This window comes from Anomalospiza imberbis, chromosome 19 (genome assembly GCF_031753505.1).
Source record: "Anomalospiza imberbis isolate Cuckoo-Finch-1a 21T00152 chromosome 19, ASM3175350v1, whole genome shotgun sequence".
NCBI lineage: Eukaryota > Metazoa > Chordata > Aves > Passeriformes > Viduidae > Anomalospiza > Anomalospiza imberbis.
Window position 1 is genome coordinate 9576067 of NC_089699.1, and position 12425 is coordinate 9588491.

Consider the following 12425-nt stretch of genomic DNA (forward strand, 5'->3'; position numbering starts at 1 on the left):
CTGCTACACAGTTTAAAGCCCTTAAACTTGAACTATTTAAACATTAGTTCAATTATTCTGTTGACTAAAGTGATAATTGGGGGCTAAAAAGTAACCAGATGATTGCAGAAATCTCTTTTGACAGTCTTTAACACCTAGTTATAAGCTAAATCCTGGAAATCACCAGCCTCTCGGTATCATTCTGTCCACAGCACATTCTGAAGCAATCTGCTATTTCTAGCCTGTTTTTCATCCCATGTTATTACTCCAGTGCTCTCCAACTTGCTCTGAGTTCCTGCTCACTTGCAGAACTAGGCAATAAAGGTCCCTAAAATAAACTACTTCCTTAGTGTGGACATCAGGTAGGATTTCCAGATGTATAAAGAACACTGCAGGTGGTTCAAGGTGAATTGGGGCTGTTTAAAGGCTTCTGCTTTGTCTGGACTCGGATTTAATTTAGGCCTGAGTGAATCTGAGTCTTGCAGCGCTAGGAGGGAGAGGTGCTGTCCTGTCCCCTGCCCTCTCCCCAGTGCCCCATCTCTCTGCAGTGTCTTGATTCTAGTATGACTTGGAGACCTCAGTGAAAGTGAGGGGAGAGACATGGATGGGAATGGAGGAAAGGAGCAGCAGGAATAAATGTGGTTGGATCTACTGGAATAGATTAATGTGGTGGGTCTAGCGCTGGCAAACGCTATGCACCCACTAGAATATACTTACTTATTTTCTGCTACGAGACAGGATTAGGAGAAAAGCAAAGCAGGCTTAAACTTTAAAGGGTATAAAGAAAAACTTTATTAACAGAACTAAAAGAATAATAAGAATCAGAGTAAACCCTTCAAAACACTTTTTATCCTCCCCCCCCCTTCCCACTGACAACATGCAAAAACAATTCAGTCAGTTTATCACTTCTAGAATAGTCTTTCTTCAGTTCACTTAGGGAGAGAAGTCTCTCTTGTCATGCTATGGAGACTTCTTCACAAGAAAGCAGTTCTCTCGTGGCTTTTAATTTCCACAAATAGCAGCCACACGGAAATCTGCAATCATGAAGTCTCTCCCATCTTTTGCAGCCTTCCCACAGCTGCGTTTATGGGCCATGTCAACTTATGGGGTACTATTTTAAGGATGAGCTGTTCAAAAGCGAAGATCTCTCTATCTCTGAGATCATCTTCATCTCTGGGAACAGAGGTCTTCTTCTTTCCCTGGGGCAAAGGGTCTTCATCACTCTTATTTCTCTCTGTTCAAACTTCTCATGGGATCACAGCTACTTCAACACCTGCTTGCGTTAGCATAAATGCCTTTGCTCGTATCTACAGTTTGAATGCTTCATCACCCTATGCTTTTCAATGAGTTACAGGGAAAAAGAGCCTGATATACCAATTATACCTTCTCCATAGCCTTACAAGAGGATTTCAGCCCAGGACTGAGGCATCTCCTCAATCCCTCCCATCTGGGACTTGACTTCTTTACTGACCTTCATGTCTTATGTTGTTCTCTATGTATCTTCACTCTTTTCTTTCATTCGAGAGAAAGATTTGATGTTTGTAGGTTTCATCTGTGCACTAAAAAGGTGAGTATCTCACCCGGGCAACGGCTGGAGCAGTTAAGGTGGAGAATTTTAGGCTTCGTGGTGGGGGCTAGGCCGGGATAGCAGGGGCCCGGGCCAGAACAAGGGCGGCTGCCCTGGGTGGGGGGGCTAGGATCTCGGCAGCCAGGCTAGAACTCAGAGGCAGCACCCGTGGGCCCACGGCTCCCCCCTGCCCAGTGGTTTCTGGCGAAACTCAGCAGCAGCAGAATTTCAGCCGAACTGAGCGGGACCCGGCTCAGGCAGCACTATATCGGAGCAGGCCCTGTCGGGCCGGGGCCTGGCGGGCTCCCTGCGAAGGGACCCGGCCGCGCGGAGGGGACCGGCCTGGCCTGTCACCTGTGCTCAGCGCGGAAGAAAAAAAAATAAAAATTCCTGGGGTTTGTTCATTTTAAAATGTGAAGCTCACAGGGGCGTGTTTTATTCTTTAATTGGCTTATTAGCATGCCAATTCTCAGAGCCAGCCAGCAATTGGTTTTTTCGAGGCACGTAGGAAGCTCTTAAGAGCTTCTCTTAGAACATCAATTCAGTGCCTGGGCTCATTCCCTCCTCACTACGCAATTAAAGCAAAACCAGCACAATCGCTCTTCTTGGTAACGAGGGAATTGTTTCCCCAGTGAAACAGAGGTTTCTGGAAAACCCAGAGAGGGTTTGTACGACACAGCTGAAACCAGCAGTAACAGGGCCAGCCCTGGCAGCTCAGTCTGCAATTAGCAGTCACACGGTGCAGTCATGGCTCCTGAAGCCTAAGCCAGCAAATATTCATTGCTATTCTTACCTGCACCAGCTAAATTAGACTAATGAACCTAGGCAGTTATTTTTCTTTATCCCATCTCCACTGACAGCATTATCTAAGGCAAGAGTGAATAGCAATTAGCATCAAGCCTTGAAAGCACCTGTGACATCACAAAGACTCTCCCAGGAAGTCAGCTGGCTTGTTTCCAGCATTCCCCCTCTCACTGCTGAGAGATGTAGATGTTACATCCCCCAGCGCTGAGAGCTTGTGGGAGAGCCCTCATTTATACAGACAGCACTTGCATGGGTGGATGGACACTCAAAGAACTCAATCAGCTGCTGCCCTTCCCTGGAAATATGCAGTCATTCAGCACCACTGATTTGCATCTGGGCTTGTACTTTGGAATAGTGTGTTCTAGAAAAAAGACTTAACTGTATGGGTATAGGCTCAAATTAGTAATTAATGCTTGACCTTGCTGGAGTTCACCTGTCCACCTACCCAAAACAGATTTTGAAACCTTGAAAAACACACCTTCAAAGGACAGAATTCATCTCAGTATCTGAAAGGGAGTCCTTGAATCTCAACTCCTCTGCCTGCTGTTTGTCTGTGCTCTGTTGTCAAGGGAAATGCATCTCCACAGAGTGATTTGTCCTGTCCTGAGAGAGCCAGCTCTGGCTGTCAGGACTGATTAATCCTTTGAAGGTGCTGAGCTCTTTCTATTCACTGCAGGAGGATTCAGAGAAGACGAATCCTGCACACACTGCAGATCCAGCTGTGCCTGACTGACAGAAGTTTCCACTAAGCTCAGTTTTCTGCTTTTATTACGAAATGTTGAGGTCTCTGTTAAAAAACACCAAATATTAATAGTACTTCAGAACTCCAACTTTCAAAAAACTAGAAGAGCCTAGCTAATAACAATAAGTATTGCCAAACAATGCTTTACATTTTTACACTGTTATAGTCTAGGGTTGATGAATTAAAAACTTAAAATCTCTTTTAAAAGCATCTGAAATGGTGGTGCTACATCACAAGTGCCATGGTATGTTTCAACCAGATTTTTACTTTCATGCTCAGTCCCCCTTTTTTTTTTTTTTTAATATTGCTCTCATGTGTCTGAACAGCAAAGCAAAGACCTTGTTTAGTACAGCATCCTTTACTTTCAGCGCTTATAGGAGCAATGCATGAGGGGTTCACTTATAGAATTGAACAAAGGCAACCAAAATCAGTTGTGTAAGACATTAGTAATTTCACAAAAAAAGCTGCCACAGGCTATATGTAGCTTATAAAACAAAGCCAATGAATACTATCAATTATAACATCATCATGTGACAATGCTACAATTAATTTCTTACTCTTAAATAACTGCTGTTGCTCAGTGCCAAAGAAAATGCCACACATTAAGTGACTCATCACCAGTCTGTGATGCATAATACAGATGTTAATTTGATTATTCATCTCTGAGAAAATAAGTGCTTTATGATGAAAAAGCTGTTCTTTTTTGGTATTCTGAAAGAATGGTAACAGAGTGGCTTTAAAAATAATCCCTAAAGTAACACACAATTATTGTGGAAGCATTATTTTGAGTTTTAGGAGTTGGACACTGCATAGTTCACAGCCACGGCCAAGCTGGAGGAGGATGGGGTACTGCAAACCTCATGCATCTCTTTTATGAGAAAATATTCCTATATAAGGAAAATGGAAGGATCCCATTTTTTTGTCCCAGAAAGTCTGCAAACATTATTGTAAATCTTGAAAAAGGGCTCCATCTAAGCCACTAAAATATTTATCCAGCAAGAATAATGAGCCATTCTGGAATAGGTAACAGGATCAAGAAATTATGGTCTTTCTTGGGACAGGAAATACATGTTATAGACATGTATTTAACATAAAGCATTACTATTCTGTCAGGGACTATGTGTGCAGTTAACTTTATTTATTGAGGAGAATTCTGTGGAGTCATCTCCAGAATCAAGTGTCGCCTTGTTTCTGCATGAATCAAAGGTAGGATGGTACTCAATCTGAAGTGTTACACACCAGTGAGAAGCAAAAGTAGCACTTCTGTGGGAATTTGAAGCACTTCCAGCATTACTTTGTAGTTAATCTCATACTTGCCTTTACAAGAGACATAAAGGCCCCATCCAAAGAGACCTGATTACTTTGTAAGCAGCACAGATGAGGATAGAGGGTGTCTCTATATACAGTAAACACAGCAGTGTCATTTGGAGATATAAGTCACAAAATTTGCAGTGCTTAGTTAAAAAAGAAATAAAACAATTCCCTGATTTTCAGAATGGCTACAGGAGAACCATTTTTACAGATTAACTTGCAAATACCCTCAGGCAGAAATAAGAGGTGGGTAATTCCTAGTGGTATCACCCCCCACGGTGACATACCTCTCCAGAAAAGGCCTGGCCATTGAGGAGGTGCTCTGATCCCTGGCTGTCCTCGCTGCCAAAGTGTAACCGGATTTCCTCCAGGCGGTGACTGTAGGTCATTGGGCCCCCAGAGATGTTCACCAGGTGCTCCTTGTCTAACCGCAGGGACACGTGTCTCCCTGTGTTGTACATCGTCCCACTGACCTAAACAAAGTGGAGAGGAGGGAAAAAGAAAGGATTTTTTCAAAATAATCTGCAGATTTTACAAACTGATTGGTGGTTCTGCTTTTTACACGCCTTCACTCAAATACAGCAATGCATCTTGTGGTTGTGAGATGAAACAACCAACCTCAGGTCACACTTCAATTTCTGCTTTGAACCTTACACTATGTGTTCAAATATTTTGCTAAAACCCTATGTACACATTTTAGCCTTGGGCTGACGCGGTAAATAGGACTGTTGCATTTCTAATTAAGTAGGTTTTTAGAGTACTTTTCTTGCCAGGTCTGAATAATGGCTTCATTTGAAAATTTCTGCACAGGAAATGGGAACATTTCAGCTGACATAAGTTATTAAAGTACACTTGAACAAATCTGAAATTTAATTTCCCCCCCTTCTTTTAATATTTATAACAAAGTTACCGAAAAGTAAAGGTGCTGCATAAAGCTGAGATGCAATTTTTCATTAATAGGGAACTCTATGCCTCCTGGAGCTGCAGAAAAAAACTTTCACTGCCTTCCCATGTAAGTCTCTTTGTTTTGTTATAAATATTTGATGTGTACAATTGTCAGGTCTTTTAGCCAGAGAAGTACAGCATTAATTCCAATTTGATTATATATGTCTAGTTCCTACTACACATCAAATAGCTCCTTGAGATTCATCTTTATTTTTTAAAAGGCTGAATGTTGTGCTTCATTTGCAAACTGATTTACAGCTGCTGTAAGGAAAAGAAAATGATTGCAGAAATTTTTCATATGGAATATAATTCTGTCATGATTTCCACTGTCTTAGAAAAAGTTTCTAGATCAAGAAGTTCTTTAATTTAAGCCAATAGAAAGTCAAATACACCAGTTTGAATTAGATTTTTATTTATTTTAAAATATTCTTCAGGGATACAATTGTACACTTAAATAACATTCATTTAATTTAGGAAGCAGAAGTGTAGCAACAATATGCTTTGTTGCACTTCAATGTAAAATTAAAGATATGACTATTATGTATTATATCCTATACTACATCAGTATTATGGTAATTAACATTGCTGCAGTGCCATTTTATCTATAATACTAATTACTGAGTTTAAATGACTTATTTTCTTTCACAGTACGTTGTAAAAAGTTACACGGAACAGATTGTGCACTTGAACTAAATGGAGGAGATCAAACAGCTTTTGATTGTTGTGGTTCTTTACACTTTGATACAGATGTTCTACTTTTTTTTGGTGTTTATTCCAACTTAAAATAAGTAGTAATAATTTTTTTTATGAAAAGTCATAAAGACAGATATTCCTGTTTGCTGCAAATAAGCCACAATGATTTTATTTATAAATGCTCCTTACTTTTTCTACTCGCCTTTGCATGCATGATAATTAAATACCAAGTTTAGCTTAATAAGTCAAAGAAGGTTAGTTTATTGAACTCAGTTTCAGTACACTGCATATAAATGAAACAAAATTGCTAATCATAAATAACAAATGCAGTTTAAAAACAAACAGAAGAAAATGGATAAGGCCTCTTATTCACATTTGGAAGCTCGTGCTTCACTGAACCCTCAGTTAAATTCAGCAGCTATGCAAAAATATTCAGAATCCATTTTCTTACTTAAATTGGCATAAATATCAAATGAGGTTACCATTATTTTCTCTCTCCAAGTAAAACTGACCCAAATAACCCCCAGTGTGAATCGAATCACTTTCCACACAGCAGAGAGGGGAAATTATAAGAGACAAATTCATGAACAGGAGTAACATTTGTCTTTCTTATTTCCCACTTCATAAAAATGCATGGTACTGACTTTTTGGAACCAGAATTTTCCTGTCTAGCTGCAGATCAGGAATACCAGTAAAGCAGTGGAGCGTCTGAGGTACCTCATTTCTGACCTGGTGGGAAGGTGAACACTAGAAGTGAGACTGTTAAATTCTCCTGCATGGGCACAGACTGGGTACCAGGCAGAACAAAGTCCAAGATCTTCAGTATGAATAAGCACAAGGCCTTGCCCTTTCATGTGCCTTCTTAGGTTTAAAGGAAGCACTGGTTTTGTTGTTGTGTGTGTGCCCAGAGAAAGAGGAGCTGCAGAGACCACTCGAGATTCAGCACCAAACTGCACTTTCAGGACATGCCCATTTATGAAGTAGGGTCTTATATTTTCCATGTACTGAGATTACAGCTGAATGAAAAGGCTGAAATATTGAGGAACTTTTTTTTTTTTTTTTTTTTTTTTTTTTTTTTTTGTGAGGGGACACTGTGACTTGCCTAGGCTCTATAATTGACTGTGCTTGATTATGGAAAGGACCATCATATGTGAATTTCTTTCTTGCAGTTCAGGATATTGTCTGGTTTATATACAACCCCAAAATACCATCTTTACAGGTGTACATTTCAAGTATAACCATTTACAGTTAGGACACAGAAACACCTGAATGTGTTCACACTCTGTTTGCAAGCTCAATACCCACAATTGCCTTTTGCAGAGCAAATATTACATTTTTTCCCCCTATGTGCAGTTTTAACTGCTACTGCAGGAAAATGAGGTTCAGATCTTGTTCACTACTGATAAGAGAAGGATTCTCCATATTTATAGTACTGAGCCTTTAAAGTGATGGTGACTCATTTTAGAACTGCAAACTAAGTTGGTTTTGGGGAAAACAAACTTGCATGTGGCCTTACAAAAGGTTGCAGGTGTAGAAGTTAACAAGGAAGTATTTTCTGCATTCTATACATTACAAAATAAATGGTATGGAGAATGAGCACCTTATGGAAAAGATGTTGCCTTTTCCTGTCACAGTGAACAGTCTCTGCTACTCCAAAAAGCACAGTACTTAATTTTTATATGTGGACTGAATAAAATGTTAGAGGGTAGTTTAAAAGGCTCATTAAAAAGACCTGTTAAGGTCTATATAACTATTTCCTTAATTGGTCAGATGGATCTCAGGTGCTTCACCATGGTGGCCTTTGTGCTGCTTCTTGCTCTGCTTTGTTGTCTGCATTTTTGGCCTGAAAGTTAAACAAAGATGAAGACTCAGGAAACAAACCTGGGGAAGAAATAAGCACTAAATCTTGACCTCTTCTTTTTAAAAAATATCAATATTCACATTTATCTTATGGGCTAGAAATGAGGCTTCAATAGAGAAAACATATTGAATCATCCATAAAGCTGGTCTGAGAAAACAGAAAAGTCTAAAATCATACAAATTAATGATCAGGCCACAATCTCAGTTGACCTAATTTTCCTCACAGATTTAGAAACATTTCCAAACAGGTAATATTATCTGTAGCAAAATCCCCAGGTAGAAGAGAGCACTCTCATGTGCTTCAGTCTTAATTATGGAACACTTCAACTTTGGTAGGCTTTAATTAATTAATTAACATGTTCCTGATGCAGTTATTTTCTATTTAATCTCATTACTTTAAATTCTTGCTTCATAGAGCTTTGTGCACATAATTTTCCAGCAGCATTTTTCTTTATCTTGATGCAAGACATCCACATGGGCATAGGCTGCTGATATATTCCATACTTCATTTCTCAATAAGATCTGGATATCCTGTGGTAGCTTTTTATAACTTGGCCCTGTGACCACAAAAAAAGTCCAAATCCTACTTTTTGAAAGGTGGAACATAAGCAAAGTCAGTAAAAATGCACACCCAAGAAACACAATCTCTCTGCTGCACATTTATCTTGAAATGCTACAGTCTTTATGACCATTAAGAAAAAACCCACAATGATAAAAAACCCCAGCAAAATCCCAAAAACCAAACCAAAATCCACATAAAAAATAACCCAGAAACATTCTTTCCTCCCCACCCCTCACCCCCCCACCCCAAAATGGTGGTTTTTAACCCAGCCTCTGTGGAAACATTTTTGTTTTGTCCCAGCTAACTCTGTATTTTGTTCCCTTCATCTTTTCTTTCACAAATAGTACAGAACAAAATACTTTTCAGAACTTCCTTTGTAGCCTACATCTTTACATTACAGCCTCGGTTGAAAGAGCCTTCAAAACCCCCAGCAGAAGAAAAAAAAAAAACCCTGTTTCAGGGTGAAGCCATGCTAGAAATGCAGGGAATGCGAGAGGAAAGTGGATGGATGCTTTACCTTTCAATTCCATGCTACATCTGCAGTTCATTGTCACCTTCAAGGGGTGGCACAGACCCTCTTCTTCCTGGGGCCTTTACAAATAGTGAAATATTACCTTTTGGATTTATTTAAGTTAAAAGTGGGCTGAAGATTAGTTCCAATAACATTTTTAAACTTGTATCAGTACCTGCCATTGGAGCAGCACTGAATGTAAGGGAGGAGGAAAATCAATTGTGTATGGCTGCCTGCTCTGGTGTCCTTGGATCTTATCTGCAATATTAGATGTTCCTTTCTTTAGGATAAAAACAGATTCAGTCCAAAGAAGGCTTAGTGCCATCACCAAGGTCTGAGTTGTGTTTTGAAGGAGTTATAGTGCCCTGGTTTTATGTGCTGCAATAACCACTTTTTGATCATCTGCTGCCTGGCTTTTCCATCCTTTCCTCCTGGAGTGCCATGTTTCAGCAGAATAGGAAAGCAGCCTTGCAGACTCTAGGAGGGGTGGGAATCATGGACTTTCCTCCTCTGTGAGCAGCACCTGAACCACTTTTACATTACCTTTGGTTTCTGCTCCTCAGCAATAGCCACAGTGCCATGAAGATCCCAAGGAATCTGATTCCTGGCACTGGATTTATGCTCAGCTCCTCTCCCTGAGCAGCTCCATGGAGGGACAAGTGCTCCATTAAAAACTAAAGCATTAACACTAACATTAAATTGGTCACAGCATCCCCCATCTATGCATCTTAAGGTGAAAAAATGCAAAAATAAGTATGCAATTGGTTTTTTGTTTCACTGGGATATGTAAACATGTTTGCCAGGTTGGTTCATTTTCCTCCTGACAGTTAAGAAGAATTGTTCTATGGAAAATTTCACTCTCTGACTGATGACTAATGTTATCTGAACTTGAGTTTCTATGTGCAGTAATAAACTGAATCATTCTTCTGAGTCCTTCAAGTAAATTCCTTTCATTTAATGGGGTTATTTTCGTGGTTGTTCACAGTATCTTGACCATGTCCTGTGATATAAAGTTTTGTCCTCCCTGATTTAAATTGACTGGACTGTAGAAAGTACCCTCACCTCCCTTGTGCAAAGCAGAGGATGCTTTTGCTTCAGGGTTTGAAAGTAAAGTTTACACAGACTTCAGGTCTGTGATCTGAAATCTGACTTCAGGGGCAGTGCAGAAGCACTGCATGAAACTAGAATTTCCCAGGTAACCTGCCAGAGTAACCTGCTTTGCTCTCTGCAGCAGAATTATATTCCTTTATTTTCACAGCAATGGCTACTACATGAGAACAATCGCTCTCTTAATATTATGCTTACGATATTTGGTTAGTTTTAGTAGTTTTATGGTGTTGATTCCTCATGCTGCTGCTAGAGGGGGCCCAAGCTGGAAAATAAAATGGTTTTATAGAGTTGTTATTTAACAGTTCCTTAAAGAAGAAGTATTTTGAAGTCTTCTCTTAAAAAGAGAAAAAGAGGAGATTGCCATATTCAAATAGGAGACAGCTGTTTTATAGATTTTCCAAACTTCTGATATCTTTATCCTGGTCCCGAGTAATTTTCTGTGTGTATGGAGATACATGTACAAAATAACTTTCAAAATTGTATTTAAGCAATTATTTTCTACAGAATATGTGGTTTTATTTAGCTGCTTTCAATGAGTATTTGTACATTTGAAGAGTTATTTTATCCTACTACCTTTCCCCTGCCTTTATGCTTAATCACTGTATGCAACATTATGTAAAGAAATTGTAGAAATGCTTTATTTTTGAAAGTAATTTTAGGGGAAATTCCCTGTTTCTTGCAAGCTTTCCTTGCTGCCAGCAGAGAGGAGCATCCACCCATTTCACACAGCCTTTACCTGTATCCCACAGGGACGGCCACAGCCAGACAGAAAAGGAAAACTCATCTAGTTTATATGGCTGTAGTCCATGGCTTTAATTCAGGAGTGGTGGATTCAGAAGGGTTTGGGGGATTCAGGATCTGTAGGTTTCTTGGTCATCAGATAAAATATCCGGAGTGGCTTTTCTGACAAGAATTCAATGGACCTTATGTTGTGTTTATTAAAAAAAAAAAAAAAATGGAGAGAAGGGAAATAAAGATAAGAAAACACCACTTACTGGGAGGGAGCTGCAATCTAATTGCTGGGCTTTGAAGAACAACAAGCACCATCATCAATATTTGATTAAAAAAGGCCCATGTGAAAAATGTAAAATGTAAGAGAGAAGTGTAAAGATTAACATAATCTTTTCATCTTCTCAGTTGAAAACTTTTAAAAAGAAAATGATGTTAATAAGCCTAATTAACCCATTTACCAGCCTAATGTAATGTGTCATCTGCCGGTATACAGCATGACACACTTTTTTTCTGCTTTTAAAGTACCATTTTCAGTAGGAACTTTTCCCATTCACCCCTCTGCAGTTTTCCAGTTTACTTCCCATAAGTGACTGGTCCGTAAAAAATGTGGAGTTCACCTCATAAATTAAATATTTAGGCTTAGTGGCTAATGAGCACAATATGTCAAATTGCAGTGATCAAAATAATGTGCTTCAAAAATGTATACCCCATTCTGTAACAAAATATAATTTTAATAGAGGACCCGTAGGGTCATGGTTAGTCTTGAGATAATTATATGCCATAGGATGTGAAGGAATGAAATTGCTCCAAGGACACTGCTAACACCCCACACAGCGCATGTGCCACATGCTGCATTTAGGCATAATAAAGTGCTTCAATGTGATGCCTTGTGAAGGCTGACCTAGAACAGAGACTAGACAAAGGTAAAGAAGAAAGTAGGTATTTATTAGGAGGCCTCAATGGATCCACCTTGGGCAGCACAAGAACCCAGCCAGGGCTACACCCAACATGAACCAAAACGGTCACAAAAATGGACAACTGGTCTCAAGGTCTCACACTTTTATAAGTTCTGGTCCATTAGCATATTGTAGCTAATTGTCCAATTACAGCTCCAGCCCATGCCCATCCTTCTTGTTTTTCTCTCTTCAGTCCACTGTATTTTGTGCTTTTGGGCCTGAGATCTGGGCTGGTTGTCTTGGGTCCCCAGCTAGAGAAGCAATTGTTTGGTCTCCCTGCTCTGTGAAGAGAGCTTACTGTCCCCTTGTATGAAGCCCAGACCCACACACTAAAGCAGCACAGAGTCTGAAAAAAATAAAAGCTAAAACCTGAGGCGTCAATTGTGTTTCCACTATCCCATTAATACAATGATTTCTGCTTGTAAGTAACTATGGAGCCTATAGCAAATGCAGCCAAATTTATGGTGTCTTGCACTAATAATTGCTGGGCATGCTGATACCAGCTTTGCAGTGATATCATCCTCTCCTTAATACAAAGCATTCCACTGTGAGTAAAAAAGATATTTTGGGGCATTCTAAGCCAGACTTTCACTGACTGCCAAGCTCAGCTGTTAACAATCCTGTGTGTCCACTGACACTTTTTTAACCACTAA

General features: G+C 39.7%; 1 protein-coding gene across 1 annotated transcript in view; it reads right to left on the bottom strand.

The window, feature by feature from the left end:
• CA10 (carbonic anhydrase 10) overlaps window positions 1–12425 on the bottom strand; it is a 178585-nt gene that overhangs the window by 34793 nt on the left and 131367 nt on the right. Inside the window, exon 4 of the mRNA XM_068209647.1 lies at window positions 4691–4876. Within this exon, the coding sequence (XP_068065748.1) occupies window positions 4691–4876 (186 nt within the window). The remainder of the gene's footprint in view (window positions 1–4690; window positions 4877–12425) is intronic.